Source organism: Syngnathoides biaculeatus, chromosome 10 (assembly GCF_019802595.1).
Source record: "Syngnathoides biaculeatus isolate LvHL_M chromosome 10, ASM1980259v1, whole genome shotgun sequence".
NCBI classification, from domain to species: domain Eukaryota; kingdom Metazoa; phylum Chordata; class Actinopteri; order Syngnathiformes; family Syngnathidae; genus Syngnathoides; species Syngnathoides biaculeatus.
The window spans coordinates 16,854,051-16,872,244 of NC_084649.1; the positions used below are offsets into that span (position 1 = coordinate 16,854,051).

The 18,194-nt window shown below is 45.0% G+C and overlaps 1 protein-coding gene across 5 annotated transcripts in view; it reads right to left on the reverse strand.

The window, feature by feature from the left end:
• megf6b (multiple EGF-like-domains 6b) overlaps positions 1-18,194 on the reverse strand; it is a 60,903-nt gene that overhangs the window by 13,055 nt on the left and 29,654 nt on the right. For all 5 annotated transcript variants that reach the window (XM_061833201.1, XM_061833200.1, XM_061833198.1 and 2 more), the window contains 11 exons: positions 12,820-12,942; positions 9,059-9,184; positions 8,573-8,695; positions 7,450-7,572; positions 7,235-7,372; positions 6,491-6,613; positions 4,403-4,525; positions 4,134-4,313; positions 2,351-2,482; positions 2,099-2,227; positions 1,901-2,029 (listed from right to left, as the gene is read on the reverse strand). In XM_061833201.1, coding sequence (XP_061689185.1) covers positions 1,901-2,029; positions 2,099-2,227; positions 2,351-2,482; positions 4,134-4,313; positions 4,403-4,525; positions 6,491-6,613; positions 7,235-7,372; positions 7,450-7,572; positions 8,573-8,695; positions 9,059-9,184; positions 12,820-12,942 — 1,449 coding nt within the window. The remainder of the gene's footprint in view (positions 1-1,900; positions 2,030-2,098; positions 2,228-2,350; positions 2,483-4,133; positions 4,314-4,402; positions 4,526-6,490; positions 6,614-7,234; positions 7,373-7,449; positions 7,573-8,572; positions 8,696-9,058; positions 9,185-12,819; positions 12,943-18,194) is intronic.

The following is an 18,194-nucleotide window of genomic DNA, read 5'->3' on the forward strand; positions in this document are numbered from 1 at the left end:
AAAGAAAATCACACGTTTACAGACCACAATACAGAAGTTGAAGTAAAATCACTAGCGATCACATTTTGGCACTAGGAACAGGTGAGGAGGGCGGAGGGTGTACTCAGAAAACTAGCAGCGCTGCCTGAAGCGTGGTGAAATGTCACGCTGTAGCGTCTTCTTTCACAAGGTGGTCGATCAAGCTCCATCCATCCATCCATCCATTTTATTAGCCGCTTATCCTCACAAGGGTCGTGGGGAGTGCTGGAGCCTATCCCAGCTGTCATCAGGCAGGAGGCGGGATTCACCCTGAACTGGTTGCCAGCCAATTGCAGGACACATTGAGACAAACAGCCGCGCTCACAATCGCACCTTGGGGCAATTTATTAATTTCCAATTAAAGTTGCATGTTTTTGGGATGTAGGAAGAAACCTGAGTATCCCGAGGAAACCCACGCAGGCACGGGGAGAACATGCAAACTCCACACAGGCGGGGGACGGCATCGAACTCTGGACCTCAGAACTGTGAGGCCAACACTTTCCAGCTGACCCACCGTGCCGCCTCGATCAAGCTCTTTATTGAAAAAACAAAGGGAAAAAAAGTTTACCTTGGCCAGATTTGGCTGTAACAACCCCCCCCCCAAAAAAAAGAAAAAAAACCTCATCAAAATAAACTTTTGTTGGACCTCTCATCCTGCACTCACAGACACATAACACCTAACCGTTGATTGAATCATCCAATCACAAATCTCACCTTCACTGTCCCACAGAATTTAAGAGAACTCTGGCTACAATACTTGTGACACAACTGCATTGTTATTGCATTATTGCAAAAGCATTCCCAGCTCCTGCAATTTAAAAAATATATACTGGTACAGGGCGGCACAGTGGATCAGCTGGAAAGCATTGGCCTCACAGTTCTGAGGTCCCAGGTTCAATACTGGACCCACCTGTGTGGAGCTTGCATGTTCTCCCCTCCCGGTGCCAGTGTGAGTTTTCTCCGGGCGCTCCGGTTCCCTCCCACATCCCAAAAACATGCAACATTATTGGACACTCTAAATTGCCCCTAGGTGTGATTGTGAGTGCGACTGTTTGTCTCAAATTGCCCTGCGATTGGGTGGCAACCAGTTCAGGGTGTACCCCGCCTCCTGCCCATTGACAGCTGGAATAGGCTCCAGCACTCCCCACGACCCTTGTGAGGATAAGCGGCAAAGAAAATGGATGGATGGATGGATATGGCAAACATAAAACATTAGCTGTACAGTTAGTCAGATTCTTTGCCGGCCACAATTTCACCCTGTACAAGATGAATTTGTTTTATATGATTTACTATGGGGAAAATGAGCCTGCTTTAGAGTCTCCACTGTCCTTACCCTTGTACCCCCCTCCCGGTTGTTGCACACAATTAAATTAAATAAGTAGCAATTTATATTAAAAAGAGTAGTAAGTAAAAACTGCTCATTAATTTTAACTGCGCAGGAAAACACAGAGTGAAGTCATGAGCTGGGATAGGCTCCAGCACTCCCGCGACCCTTGTGAGGATCAGCAGTTAAGAAAATGAATGAATGGATGGATGGATGGATACTGGTACAGAGTAATGTAGTATGTAGCAACCTTTCAATTATATTTCACGAATTGGCATTCGACTGCTACAATTTTCAAGGCCATGCAGGTGTCTGAATGTGATTAGTTCAGCAAATGGGGGCAACAGGGGGGGAAGTGGACCCAGGGAGTCAATTGGGGGTAGAATGAGTTAAATGGGGAAACTCAGTGAGTGAGTAACTGTAAAAATATTGATGAGGTCATCAATCCATTCACCCCTTAATATGCACAATATCTCCGTTATAGAAGATCACGCAGAACAACAAAGAAAAGTTATTTGCAAGAGTTGGGCTGGTGATGGCAGGTTAAGATGGTCTTACGTAGGTGGCAGAAGCGTCCGTAGAGTCCGGGGTCACACAAGCAGGCTCCGTAAGTGCGATGACAGCGTCCGTTATTGGCGCAGTTACACTTTTTGTGACACTGCTTCCCGTAGAAGCCCTTCGGACAGCCTACACGTAGCAACAAAAACATTGAATTGTGTTTTGCCCGAGGAAGGGATTAAAGAAGGTACAACTCACCGTCCTGGCACAGCTCCCCGCTCACACCCGGCGGGCAGCGACAGCTCCCGGTGACGGGATCGCAGCTGGCGCCGTTCTTACACTTACAGGGGAAGGAGCAGTTGTGGCCAAAATAGCCTTCTGGGCATGCTGCGGCAGTGGAAACACAGCAAAGGCTCTCGTGGGAATATTTCAGAGAAAGGACACTGATCTCTGCAATTTTTTGTTGCAATCATGAGGAAAAGCATAATTGTGCCATTTTCGAGTCCTCACTCTGATTGCAGATTATTCCCGTCCACCCGTCAGGGCAATCGCAGCCGTTCTTCCAGGCGTTGCACTTGCCTCCGTTGGAACAGTCGTCACACGTCAGACTGCAATCGTTCCCAAAAGTGTCGCCCAAACACACTGCAAGTCATCAATCAACAGATTAAGTCACGACATTCCATTGATAGTTTGGAATTGTTCGACGGTAACACAAAATAGAGCCTTTGACTTCCTGCTGCTGCTCCTGTCAGAGTGGGTAAGCGTCTGCATTCCTGTGTGCAAGATGGCTCCACGATGTAACGACAGGCGGGAACAAGAGGTCCGCAAATTGAACCCTGCTGAAATTTCTTGGAGCCGTATCATCGTTAAAGGATCGCGAGTGGCTTCAAATTTTTTTTAATAAAGCTTCTCCAAAGTGCCTCCTCTACAGCTGATCTATGGTGTGCAGGGCTTCGTATGAATGGTTGGCAATTCGGATGAATTAGCAAGTTAAAAATCGCACATCCGAATTTTTGCATTTGAATGAAAACAAATCAAACCACGTCACTGATTCTGCAATGCAGCGAACCCATGCAGGAACCTCGTTTGTTTATTTCCTCCAACAGTTTGACTTACTGCAATATGCGCAGCTGTACAGTAGCCACTGTAGCCAATCAAATGGCTCACAGAACCGTCTCCCCTGACACCATAACTTCCGTGGAATGAAACGTCTGATGAGAAGGAGCTGCATTAATTAATATTTATGGAAGACTGCGAGCGCGGCGGATGAACTTAATAAAGTTAGACAAGATTCATTCAAGACATTGTAGCAGCTGATTGATGAGAACGAGCCAGCTGCCAATAACTTGTAGCTCAGCTAACTTGTGTCTCAGTAGAAGCAGATGATCCCAGCAAGCCAGGCTTACAGCCGGTCTCGGGTACGGCACAGAGACCATCTTAAAACGGACTATGACCACTATGTGGAGAGGGATCCTGGTTCAAGTAAGCCACTTTCAACTAAAACAAGTGTTTGGGCTCCTGAAAAAAAGGTGGTTGCATAAATGCCAAAATGCATCTGCGCACTTCTTTGTCCATCCATCCATCCATCCATCCATCCATCCATCCATCCATCCATCCATCCATCCATTTTCTTCGCCGCTTATCCTCACAAGGATCGCAGGGAGTGCTGGAGACCATCCCAGCTGTCAACGGGCAGGAGGAGGCGGGGTACACCCTGAACTGGTTGCCAGCCAATCGCAGGGCACAGAGACAGACAACAGCCGCACTCACAATCACACCTAGGTGCAATTTAGAGTGTCCAATTAATGTTGCATGTTTTTGGGATGTGGGAGGAAACCGGAGTGCCCGGAGAAAATCCACGTAGGCACGGGAAGAACATGCAAACGCCACACAGGCGGGTCTGGGATTGAACCCGGGACCTCAGAACTGTGAGGCCAACGCTTTCCGTGCCGCCCTTTGCGATGTTTTGAAAAACTCTACGACCCAAAATACACTGCGAACAGGACTCAACCGGAGGACTTCATCGAATTGGATATTTCATTCGTTGGGCAACGACATCTTTATTTTGGAATCGTACAAGGAATAACAAGTCAACTGTCACTATTAATTCGTTACTGACAATGTGAATGGGTATTCGTCGAGGTCTAATGGTGTGGGGGGGAGAAAGCGTGCGCCACGTCGGTCAAAATCCTGAAAGAAGGTTGCATGCCTTAAAAGGTTTGGTATAAGTGTTTGTTGTACAACAGCCAGCGCTGCGGATTAGCAAAAGCTCTTTAACTTGCGGAATACGCACCAAACTTCTCGGCCAGATTGCTCTCGGCCCTCAGCTCGCCCTCGTTGCCCTCGTCATCCTCGTAGTCGTCGTAGCGCTCCAAAGGTTGGCCGGAGTCGTGCAGTAATGTGAGCTGGGGGAGAATCAGAGGCAGCTCGGCGGCACCTCCGCCGTACAGGGCCTCGACTGCATTGTCCAGAGCTGCGGGGGGAGGAAAAGCTTAGGTTGTGTTTGGCGTCCCACCGTTGGGGGGGTTGGCACTCGCCCGCGCTTTGATAGAAAGTACTCACAGATGCAGGAGATGCGGTTCTCGTCCAGACGGAACCCTCGGCGGCAGAAGCACTGGTAGGAGCCGTCGTTGTTTTGACACGCGTGATCACAGCCGCCGTTTCCCGACAGACACTCGTTGATGTCTAAACAACGAGAGAAAAAACAAAACCTTCACACTCAAAAGCAACTATCACTATTTTTTTGAGTCAAGTGAGTACAGCTGCTTATTTTATATCTTGTTTCAAGTCAAAGCAAATTATTTTCATTTTGGGTTCGATATTAACAATTTAAGAGGCTAACTGTGAAAGATTTTATAGAAGAGGTCTATGATGGCATAGAAAATAATTTTGTTCCTAAACAGAAAAATCAACATTTTTACACAAGGAGAAAATCATACAGAAATGGTAAGCAAATAATAATAATGTGAATGTATTACAACTACAATGTCTTAAACATCCTCCTGCATTTAAAAGAATATTCATTATCATATCGATAATACCCACATAAGTACTACCTGCCTAATAGATACTTTTCATTGACGTCACGCCGTTTACAATGCCATTTTGGATGGCAAGATCGTGACTACATATCATGGCTGGGAAGTGATAAGTGTATACTGTAATGTTTTGGCTCCGGTTATCATTTGATCTTTTATCTTGAAATTTCCTTTGACTTGTGAACTTTGTAACCGGAGGTGATTGAGGAACTTGTGCTGGAGTGAGGAATAAAGAAAGAAGCCACATGTGAAACTCGAGAGCAAGCATCATCTCGTTATGATTAGATTGAGCTATAGCGCTTCTCGTATATAGCAAGTGTGGTGTGATTGTGATTGTGGCGACGTCAGCGGGCCGTGACGAGACAGGACAATAAGGAAGTGCGCTAGAGAGCTTGTCGGGGGGGAAAGCGAAATAAATATAACCCACGTTAAAAAGTACAATTGCACTCACGTCTACGTTATTCAATGACACGACAGCAAGATCATAACATGGTGTCAGAGTGACGGTAGTATAACTACGGACTCACGGGAAAGAAAAAAAAAAACGAACGAAGATGACGAGGAAGCGTTCGGTGTTCCAAATCACCCAATTTACCAGATGCGTGGCGGAGATTCAAGCAACACGCTTAACTCGTGTTCACGGGACTGCTTAAAAACAGAGCTGAAAAGGAAAAGCGCAGTTTGTTCATGCTGTGGATAGGCGATAAAGGACGGGATGTCAACAATACGTGGACACTGACCGGAGACGAAGTTGCTAAAAACGTATTACGAAAAATTATCTGATTACTACACCCCATATAAACCCCGTATTTGCAAAATATAAGTTTCACGAGAAGGCGCAAGGTAGCTGTGAGTCATTTGAGCACTTTGTGACAGAACTCAAGCTGTTGGTTAAAGACTCTAACTCCACAAACAGCCATGAGATGGTCAAAGACTGCATAGTTTTCGCTACCAACTCACCGAGTGTGCGCGAAAAGTTAGTCAGCCAGGGACCGGCGCTCACACGTTAGCAAAAGTGCAGCTAAAGGCTACGGCTAGCGACAGCCACGAGGTTCACGTTATCCACCGCAAACCTGGAAAACCAAGTTTCACTCCGGGTGCTAGTAGGCCTATTGGCAGCCCAAAAACCTCTGTAATGATATGTAACAAGTCTGGAGGATACCACAGTAAATTAGCTGAAGGCCCAGCAAATGGTAAACAATGCCTGAAGTGTCAGACCCCTTTTTCTGTCTGTTCTTACAACCATCATCCACACAATGAAATACCATGATGAAAAGGCCGTAAGACAAAACGATCACTAAAAAACCGCGAGTTGTAATGTAGTTTTGCCGTCCACTGGGCGTTGTAAACAAAAGTCATGTGACTCATGACGTCACGTGAAAAGAATCTATTACCAAACTCCCTGTCTGACCTACTTTTCTACCAAACTCGGTACACTATCTTTAACTGTTCCAGCTTTGCGAGGGCTTAAGTTCAACCAGATCATCTTCCAAGTTCTTGTAGAATAAATATTGTGTCTGGTGTCCAAATGACCATTGTATGAACGCAAATGTGAGGAAGACAAATGGCATATTTCTTCTTTTTCGTAAATGTGAGGAATTTTCAAACATACCGTCACAGCTGCAGCCGTCCGTGCTGAGGCGGTAGCCCGCTGAGCAGTAGCACTCGTAACCTCCGGGATAGTTGGCGCAGTCCTGCTGGCAGCAGGCGTCGCGCTGGCCACACTCGTCCACGTCTGCCAAACGCAACACGAGCACCAAGACCAAACTTCATCATCTGCTTCCTTTTTTTTAAGCATATGAGGAAATAATGCAAATGTGGAGAAGGCAAACCTGGGTCAAGCGAGCAAAGAGATGTGACGAAATGTTGATGTCATAAAAACCCAGAGATGCATTTATCATCATAATAAATATTTGAGGTTTCCTTAGGTTACTTGTCCGAGCGCCAAGATCAATTCGAAATTGTTGCTCTTTGTGCTATACAGAATTATTATTTTTTGTCAAAGCAGGAACTGTATTGATTTTGAATGAGATCCAACCCAGGGTGGTCGAGGTAGTTGAGCTCAGATAAAATTAGAACTTTTTTCCAGTGGGGCTTACAAAAGTAATGCAGTTAAAATAACTTCATAATCTAATGCAGTAATGTAAGGCTTTATTACACCCATTACAGTCTTAGTCAGTTATGCACGTAACAATACATTTTAACCTTGTATTTTAGTAGTTACCTTTTTTTTTTAATTGATAAAGCAATAAAAAGTCTGCAAAATTCGGTGAAAAAGTGTGCAATTTAACCCAAAGTTGATTTCGCTAACTTTGCTCGTTTAGCAACACACATTTTATGTAAAGTGATGTCTTACCGACGCAGGTTTTAAGGTCGCCGTGGAGACGGTAACCTTGGTTACAGGTGCATACTGGACCGCTGCTGGAATGCTGGCAGTGGTGGGAGCAGCCGCCGTTGTCGCTCTCGCAGCTGTTCACGATCTCCATCTCGATTCCTTGCGTCGCAAACAGACATCGTGATGTGGTATTGAAAAAAAGTTATGAAAAAAAAGTACGTTGTGTCACAACTCACTGTAACACTGTTTTCCGTCTGATCCCAGCTCATAGGCGGCGTTACAAACGCAGGCGAAGGAGCCCGGCGTGTTGCGGCAGCCGTGAGAGCAGTTGGCCTCTTCTGTCCGACACTCGTCAACATCTAAGATGGAAAGAAACGAGGAATTTGGTAGTTCAGAATCAGAATCAACTTTAATGGCCAAGCATGTGACAACACACAAGGAATTTGTGTCCGGCAGTCGGTGCCACCCTGGTACGGACGCACACAGTTGTTGCTATCTGAAAATGTTGATCTTTGTCAAATTGCCGATGATTTTTTTTATACATTATGTGACTATTAGTGAGTCTTTCGGTTGAGTGTCGAAAACAAAAAGAAATCATGCGGATTGAGATTCAAGACCCTGACTGGGCCATCCCCGGGACTCAAAGCTGTGGTGTCCTTGAGCAAGACACTGATAGCCCGAATGCTACCCGGACGCTTCACTTGCCCCCCGCTCCAACGACGACACCATAGTTTTTCTGCTCATTTTTTTTTTTCATTGTGCCTAGTAGCACTCCTGATTCAAATGTTACTGGCAATTGTTGGGTTAGCGTTATTCTATACATGTTGCTGCAGCATTTGTGTTCAAATAGCCATCACTTAAAGGGTGATAACAACCCCAACATCGATACTAGCTTTGTTAGCTCATCTATGGCATTTTCTATTGTGTGTTGGAATTAAGCTTGTGGACTTTTTGAACCCTTGTCTGAATAAACTAAAAAAAAAAAAAATAAAAATAAAAAAAATAAATAAAAATAAATAATTGTAATAAATGCTTGAAATGTTGTTTAACGTATTCTTCACTATCTGCTACTTGTTGTGCAACCATTTAGCACTCCGAACATTTTTTTTTACTAGCAACTCAAGTGACAGCTCAACCCTCAAAAAATTCATAAGTGGGTTCACTTATAAATTGAAGTACCACTGTTTTGGACTTTTTAAATATTTAGCGTATGAGTATTGCGACGATGTGCAAGTGATGATGAATTACCAGTTATACTCTTTATTTCATCTCGCACTCAGAAAATAACAACTCAGTGGATTTGAATGCAATAATAATTGCATTAAAGGCTTAATATGGTGTTGTGGGAGGTAGTTTGACCTTCACACGTCCGCCCGTCTTCGGCCAGAATGAAGCCCGCCCCGCATTCGCAGTGCGCGTTGCTCCCGTCGGCCCGGCACTGATGCATGCAGCCGCCGTTGTTTTCGCCGCAGGGATTCTGCACTGGAAGGACACACGGGAAGGATTGGCTGCGAAACGCTCATGTGGTTCCAATAATGGGCCGTACACACCGGAGCGCGGCGTTCATGTGTCATTTTTGTTTAAAGTATGTCAGGAATGACAACCTTCTGCTCAGCACAAATGAAAGGAAACAGCTCCTTGGGCTCAAAATTTGGTGTCATTTTCAAACAGACACAGCCATCGCCTGCAAGCCAAGAAAAATGTTGCAGTCTGGCTACGTGAAGGGCCCGCATGCTGTCATATAATCACACTCGGCTTTTTGCCCGATGTGTATTTATTTTAACACATCTTCCTCGTAAGCAACATAGTCGTGACTAATTTTTCATGCCGAGTCCAAACACTTACATTTGCAATGCTTGCCGTCCTCTGTCAGCTGGTAGTTGTGCTTACAGCGGCACTGGAAGTGAGTGGCAGACTGCTGGATGCAGATGTGTTCACAGCCCCCGTTGCTGAGGGCGCAAGAGTGGATGGCTGCAAGGCAAAAAAAAAAAAAAAAATTCAAAGAAAAACTCACAATCCAGATACCTGTGCAGTAAAGAAAACAAGTAGTTGAACACCCTGCTATATCGCAAGTTCTCCCACTTAGAAATCATGGAGAGGTCTGAAAAATTCATCGTAGGTGTATGTCCACTGCGAGAGAGATAATCTAAAAAGAAAAATCCAGAAACCACAATGAATGATTTTTTTAACGATTTATTTGTGTAATACAGCTGCAAATAAGTATTTGAACACCTGTCTATCAGCGAGAATTCTGACCTTGAAAGACCTGTTCGTCCGCCTTTAAAAGTCCACCTCCACTCCATGTATTACCCTGAATCAGATGCACCTGTGTGAGGTCGTGAGTTGCATAAAGACACCTGTCCACCCCATGCAATCAGTAAGACTCAAACTTGTATGCCCAATACCAAAGAGCTGTCCAAAGACATCAGAGACAAAATTGTACAACTCCACGGGGCTGGAAAGGGCTCAGGAGAAATTGCCAAGCAGTTTGCTGAAAAAAGGTCCACTGTGGGAGCAATCATTACAAAATGGAAGAAGATACACATGACGGTAAATCTCAATCGGAGTGAAGCCCCATGCAAGATATCACCTCGTGGAGTCTCCGTGATCCTTAGAAAGGTGAGGAATCAGCCCAGGACTACACGACAGGACTTGCTGAATGACCTGAAAAGAGCTGGGACGGCCGTTTCCATGGTGACTGTTGGTAATACACTAGGACGTCATGGTTTGAAATCATGCATGGCACGGAAGGTTCCCCTGCTGAAACAGCCACATGTCAAGGTCAGTCGTAAGTTTGCCAATGACCATTTGGATGATACAGAGGAGTCATGGGAAAAAGTTTTGCGGTCAGATGAGACCAAAATCAAACGTTTTGGTCATAATTCCACTAACCGTGTTTGGAGGAAGACCAATGATGAGTTCCATCCCAAGAATACCATCCCGACTGTGAGGCATGGGGGTGGTAGCATCATGCTTTGGGGGTGTTTTTCTGCACATGGGACAGGACGACTGCACTGTATTAAGGAGAGGATGACCGCGGCCATGTATTGTGAGATTTTGGGGAACAACCTCTTTCCCTCAGTCAGAGCATTGATGATGGGTCCTGGCTGAGTCTTTCAACATGACAATGACCCGAGGCACACAGCCAGGAAATCCAAGGAGCGGCTCCATAAGAACCATATCAAAGTTCTGGCGTGGCCAAGCCAGTCTCCAGACCTAAATCCAATAGAAAATCTTTTGAGGGAGCTGAACTCCATGTTTCTCAGCGACAGCGCAGAAACCTGTCTGATCTAGAGAAGATTTGTGTGGAGGAATGGGCCAAAATCGTGCAGTGTATGCAAACCTGGTGAACAACTACAGGAAAGGTTTGACCTCTGTAATTGCAAACAAAGGCTACTGTACCAAATGTTAACATTGGTTTTCTCAGGTGTTCAAATACTTATTTACAGCTGTATCACACAAATAAATCATAAAAAAAATCATACATTGTGATTTCTGGATTTTTCTTTTTAGATCATCTCCCTCACAGTGGACATGCACCTACGATGAAAATTTCAGACCCCTCCATGATTTCTCAGTGGGAGAACTTGCAATACAGCAGGGTGTTCAAATACTTATTTTCTTCGCTGTAAATTGAACTGTATATTCATAATACAAATTATCAGAGGAGTTCTTTTGCTTCATTTTTCTCGTGGATTTTGAATGGACTGAAGGTTGACGTAATGTTTTTTCCCAGTTAAAGCTGGACTGACTTGGCTTTGATGACGGTTATGTGCCATCAGCACAAATGAGCCAACAATCAAAGCTCGAAGTCAAAATCAAACGCTGATGAGGTTGCGAAGATGACCCACTAGCTCAATCCTCTCGCCAGCCTGGACTCAATCACTTGACTGAAAACGAGATTTCAGTTGATGTTTTTCCGCTCGTGGAAGGCTGCAGTCAAGATCCATCCATCAAAGGAGCACTAACCCTCAGAGAACTTTCCAGTTTAAACAATTTTGTGCGTGTGACCGTTGCGGTCCGATCCAGAAGTGGATAAGATAAGCAAAGCTGTGATTGAATTTATACTGATGCAGTGCTGATTGAAATGCTTTGCCCTTTAACCAGCCCAGCGTGTGATCACGCTTGGGGGGGGGGGGGGGGGGGGGGGGGGATAACAAAACCTCCAGATACACAAAAATGTTCCTCATTTATTTGTGAGCATACTTTGCATTTTTTCCTGAAGGGCATCTGCACAACTTTAGCTCGCCCATCTGCGGGCTGCAAAGCCTCACGGAAGGGCTTCACCTGGGAGTCACGCCGCACATGGACGCTGATTATCGCTGCAATCAGACATTTCGCCTTACAAGGGACAGAAGGGTGCCGGCTACGGTAATTTCTTTCTCTTATGAAGCCAAGACATACACATGAAGCTCTAAAAATGCTAGACAGGACTGCTGCTGATTGTACAAGCCAGCGGCAGGTTTACAGTCCCGTCTCCATCAGGAACCAAAGCGTACATTCTGGAAAAAGGCTGGCTTCAATCCTAATCGCAGGTGTTCTCCAAGCCAATTTTGTAGCTAACAATGTCCACCCCTGAAGATGGATTGTGTCCAGCTGTCATCAGTGAGCAGGAACCCTTCCCCACGCTGGACACTCAACTGATTCCGACGCGTTCGGGCTGTGTGATTTCACGGCCAACGTCGGCTCAAATTCATTTCAAGAGGAGCAGTTTAGTCTGCGCGAGGCACTCCCATTTGCAGATTTGATGTGATTAAAAGCATCACATTTGCGGGCAGCGCGGTGAGTAGTACGATTGCATTCTTGGTCCAGAGGTCAGAGGTAAAGTTTGCGGCTCGGACTCTCCTGTGTGAAGTTTGCTACGCAAAAACATAAATGCTCAGATTGTAATCTTTCCTTTCTGTGTCGCAATTCACCTATTGTGGAATTGCTCTTAATTCCCCATATAGTGGGATTTGGAGTGTATATTGGATTAAAAGGAATCGTTTCTGTCTTAAAACATGAAAGATTTTAATAAACAAATGCAAATTAAAACCTATTACGAGAAACAAGATGTACATAGTGTACAGCAGCACTGTGAATTACTTACTGTATGTTTAAATGAGTGAGTAAATATTTTGATACACAAGTGTTAATAGGAGTTTGGAGAAGTGTAACAAGTCTGTGGCAGTTCATAAAGCTTCAAAATATCTAATAATAATACTATTTTTAATTGCGCATATATACTATGGGACGGCATGGTGGCTCAGCTGGAAAGCATTGGCCTCACAGTTCGATCCCAGTCCTCCTTGTGTGGAGTACAATTAATGTTGCATGTTTTTGGGATGTGGGAGGAAAACCAGAGCGCTCGGAGAAAATCCACGCAGGCACGGGGAGAACATGCAAACTCCACACAGGCGGGTCCGTGATTGAACCCAGAATTTCGAGGCCAATGCTTTCCCCGCTGATCCGCCGTGCCACCTCATTACCATGCCTGAATTGAATGATTTGAGAAAAAAAACACAAACAATTTAACAGGTTTGAATCTGTATCAAATTTAAGGGATTAAGCAAACAAAATTGTAATGCTTTACCGCGACATCCAAGAATGTCATGTACAGTACTCACGAAGGCAGGTCCGTCCGTCCACGTGCAAGCGGGATCCCATCTGGCATTCACAGTAGTAGGAGCTCCTGGTGTTAACACATCTGTGCTGGCAGCCGCCATTGTGGACCTGACATTCATCAATATCTGCAGTGAAGGAGGAAGGGGGGCGGGTGGGGGGTTGACTTTCGGACCTGATACGGGAGCAGGAAGCGAGACGGCAGAGAAATCAAGGCAACCCGACTAAAGCCTATCATTATGCCCGGCTAAATTCCAGTTGAACCGCCGGCCTGGATGGAAGGATTACCGCGGAGTTTGGGAGACGATGAACGAGCGGGCCAAGTAAGCAAATCACTGCGATGCAAATTAAGCACAACAAATCCCTCCATGTGGTGGTAACTATAGTAAAATTGCATTCTTTCCCCATGTGAGCAAAGCCGACACACGGAAAACATACACATTCCGATTAGCCACACCAGGATATTGGAAACAAAATAAAAAAGATGTGGCGTTTCTTATGTGGGTTGAGCCAAACAGAACCGCAATTTGTTTCCTAAACATGTCTTGAATTAAAGGTCAAAGACAGATAAATTGCCAGTCATGTCAAGATGACCTCCAGCTCGGTAACGTAACAAAAATCAGCAGATATTCAACTAAGCAATGTGAGGGGAAACGTTGCAGTACCAGCGAGAAGCTTGTGACCGGCTCATGTCTGCAAATGCAGGTGACACATCATAAAAGATTTTAATTACTCACTCGAGGTGCCTATTTGAAAACACAAACGATGTTAACAATTCAGTAGTGGAAAGCAATTTGACCTTCCACTTAACGGTATTCGTTTTTATGAGTAATATGGTGTCAATTACGTCTGCTGCTGTAGTAAAGTGGTGGAAAAAAAATTGGCCCGAAGAGTGTTTTTGTCACACTGAGCGGGACAATGTGGCGAGTGGACGGGAGCATCTGGACCTCATCGAGGACTTTGCGCTGCAGCACATGTGTCTGTCGTGATGTTCGCACGGTGCACAGGAAGACACTCTGTGGACACAACATTAGGGACGCCGACAGACTCAATGTAGGCGGTGATGCACCGTTTCGGACTCATTTTTATTCATTTCACAATGTTTATCGTAGCAGATTTTGCAACAGTGGAAATATCATCCGTCAAGACGACGTGCATCGATGTGGGAAGAAATATGAAATCCACCACATTTGGACATATTTCCCCATAGTGGCGATTTGTTATTGATCATCGTGTCAGTCCACGTGCAACATGGCCCAAGTCATCCATCCATCCATCCATCCATTTTTTTTTTTTTTTGCCGCTTATCCTCAAAAGAGTCGCGGGGAGTGCTGGATCCCATCCCAGCTGTCAACTAGTTTCCAGCCAATCGCGGGGCATATTGAGACAAACAGCAGCACTCACAATCACACCTAGGGGCAATTTAGAGTGTCCAATTAATGTCGCATGTTTTTGGGATAAGTGGCATGGTGGCTCAGCTGGTAAAGCGTTGGCCTCACAGTTCTGAGGTCCCGGGTTTGCATGTTCTTCCCGTGCCTGCGTGCGTTTCCTCCGGGCACTCCGGTTTCCTCCCACATTCCATAAACATGCAAACATTAATTGTCATATAGGTCTTCAGAACTGTGAATCATGAAATAAAAGAAGGATACTTCCTGCGTATAGTATCTTGGCACTACTGCCTCCTACAGCCCCGGGGTGGGATTGCGGTGTCCCGCACATGCAACTTGAGGATTCTTTTGCCTTCAGCCTACTGAGTACCAAGATGATTTGAAACATAGAATATTTAACATAGTATTGGATCGCGTTACGATGCAAAATGCATGAACAGTTATGCAATAAATCCGGTACAGTGCAACCTCCAAAGGGATTATTTTTAAAATCAGGAAATATAAAAGGAAATATAAATTATCGGTTCAAGGGTCAAACTTTCATGTGAATGTTTTATTTGAACTCTAGCGACTTCGGCGGCATATTTTCAGAAGCAATGTTGTGTCGAATGACAAATGATCCCACATGGGGGGGATGAGGTTTCGCTGTCCTTCCTTCGGAGCGAAAAAGCTGTGTTTTCAATCACGAAAACTCAACACACGGATTTTGCTGACAATGAAAACACAGTCGGTCAGACCTAATACGAGCAAAATGGGAATATGACCGCCTTGCTCGTTTCCAACATCAGTGTTGGATCACAGACGTAATCCCCGACGTGAACCCGTCTACACGTCCCACATACGATACCGGGTGTGGGGCACAAAGGGGCCTTTAAAAACTTGTGACTCTGTCTGGGACGGCCAAACGTCAGCCTCGTTCCATGTGCAGCAGCTGGCAGGAGTCACTTCAGCACTTTTTTTTTTTCCTTTTTCCGTGCGCCGCTGCCCACCGCGCTTCGGTTTGGGGAAAAACACGTCCGCTAACCTCGAGGGTTGGCGCGCTGGCCAGCACACACAACACTTTGGTCAGCGCTGTTTTTATGATGTGCAGAAGAAATGAAAAATTTATTTCACGTATTTCCAACACCAAAATGATGGTTATCGTTACTTAAAACATGCTCATATGATCATTCTAGAAAATATTCCTTGATGAAAGCATTTTTTTCAAGGTACATTCATCTCATGTCAGAATCACTGAAGAATCCCAGACCGCTCCAACTGCCCAATCTGGAAATTGGCCAGGAAGTCCTCACTTACCTGCAACTCTCCGAGGCAGGTTATACCCGTGGTAACCGTGGAAACAATGAGGTCGGTAGCAGAGTCGTCTATAGAAACCGTATGGGTAGTTTGTTGCGGATGCAAAAAACGGCAAAGAGTCCTGGAGCATCAGGAGGAAAATCCACCATCCTGATGCCAAAAGCATCTTGCGGGATTATTATCTTTCAGGCAGTATAAATACAAAATTAAACAAGTTTACAAACTAAGTAATAATTCCAGTTGGGTGAATGGAAAAATCATTATGAAAAAAAAAAACCGGGAGCGTGCAGAATGCCAGTGAGGTTATCTCTCATTCAGTCTCGACTGCCTCTGGAGTTTTCTTTCCTTCCATCTTCCTCTCACACGCGCGCCCTCCCAAAGCGCAAGCGTGTCCGTCACAGAAAAGAAACGCCCCCCCCCCCCCCCCCATCCCACCATGACCCTCAGCTCTCCCACAAAGCGCATTCAATTGTACTGCAACTCCAGCAAATGTTTAATGAGCTTTCACTTATATATATTTGTTTTAATCCAACTGTATTTTTTGTGTAATTTGGGACTACTAGTCACATTTTAAAGATAAAGCATACTTACAGATTGTTTTATGTACTCAATTATTTGATACTTCAGAATTCTTGGATAAAACTATCTCTATGCAGGTATGACAATCAAGATTCAGGAAAGGCACAAGACCGCATGGAAATTGAAGAACTGCTGTCAAAGTGTGTCACAACATTTTCATAGTTTGCTGTTCTATTAAACTTTTCAATTCTTTATTAAGCTTTTGCATAGCCCTTCCAACTTTTGTGACTTCAACTGAAGACGACACAAACTTTGGCTGGAATGTGACAGCAGTGCGTCACGCAGAAGCGTGAAAAGAAGCAGAATGGAAGCGGGTGGGAAAAAAAACTCAAATTGAAACAAGTGAAAATTGTTTGAAAACTATTGACGTTTTTAGGAGATAAATCCAGTTCACAGCGTAATCAGATTACTGTAATTTCCGGCCTATAAACGATGACATTTTTTTCACACGCATTCAACCCTGCGGTTTATGCGGTGATGCGGCTAATTTGTGCATTTTTTCTAATGGCCACAAGGGGGCACTCGAGCGGAAAAGCTAAGAGTGAGACCGCTGGAATAAATGTGCCGAGGAAGTGACTTTTACCGGTCTGGCCCTGTTAGCGCTGCGCTAGCGTGTTACTGCCGTGTCTCAGTGATTTTTATCGGTATATTTATTTTTAAACGGCCCTTTTAGCGCGGCAGCGCTAGCGTTAGCGTGGCGGCACTAGCATTAAACTCTCTGTGTACCGTCTTTCTTTGTAAATATCTCGTGTTTCAATGTGGGTTTCAATGGGGGCACTTGGGGCTTTTACACAGCTGCAGCGTATGTATGTACCAAATGGTATTTCCTTTACAAATGTACTGGGTGAGACTTGTAACCAGGTTCGCTCTGTAGTCAGGAAATTACGGTAGGTTTGAGACTCGAAAATAACTAGTATTCTTGGTCAGATTTTGAGTGTTTGCAGTGTAACAACAGTGTCTGATGAAGAAGTGCAACGTGAGAGTGTGACAGCACTGGGACAAGAAGCACAGAAAGATAACGTGACAAAGCCTGACCGCAGTATAGTTACTGCACAAAAGCCTGGCAAAGAAGCAAAGACTGAGAGTGGGACAGCTGTTAGCTTCGCGGATAAACAAATACTGGAAAAGAAGTGCAGAGCGAGTTTGTGACTTCACGTCGGACACAAACGCCTGGAAAAGAAGCACAGAATGAGAGCGCGACTTGAGCACGAAATGATACCTTACACTTGAAGTGTGCGTGTTTTTTGGAGGGAAACCAGCGGCCAGGTGTTGAGAACCGAACAAATGAAGGCATGTCATCTTTGATGCTGACATGTATAAGGAAAAAATGTGGGCTTTACAATTTGCCAGAAGTTTTATTCCATATTTCCAATCCAAAGATGTGAGAGGGGAACGAGGCGGCCTCCGTCTTCACAGGTCAAGGCTCAGGCATTTTAGCGGGGCCAAAAAAACACACCGATAAATAGAACAAACGTGAACCACGCGTCAATTTCTGTTCTGAGCTGCGCTCTGATTGGCCAGTCTGCCTTTTGGGGTGGGGGGGTTAGCGAAAGGCGAATTTTGAAACCCGGGAGAGCGATCTTTAAACTAACAGAGTCGCAGCTAGCTGTTAGTTCAGCTGCTGGAGCGCTGGCAGCGCATCAGTCGCACGACCGCACACTCGTGTCGCTGCCAGCTGTAAAGTTTATTCGGTGAGACGTTCATGAAATCTTCAACTCGTGGCATGAGATGTAAACTAACTTGGAGTCATAAACTTTGCTCGTGTCTAAGAAGTTTTCCTGGACAACAGATGATTTGTTGGTCCAAAGATTAACGATCCCCTACGTACCAGTACCCAATACCTCTGCTTAGCCTCACTAGGGTCACTGAAAACTAAAATTTTGAAAACCTCCAAATTTACTTTACAGAGTCTGACTAACTCTTTGGTGGTTGTTGTGTGTGTGTGTGTTTTTTTTTTTTTTCCCCATCGGGTATGATTTCCTTCCGTGACACTGTTCTCATCCACTCTTAATTATAATTACCGTGGCGTGGATGAAGTCTCGCAATAGTCTTCCAAAGGACTATTACTGATAATTTTGCCTGATCAAACCGACCACACGCTGTCATGGCATCGTCAC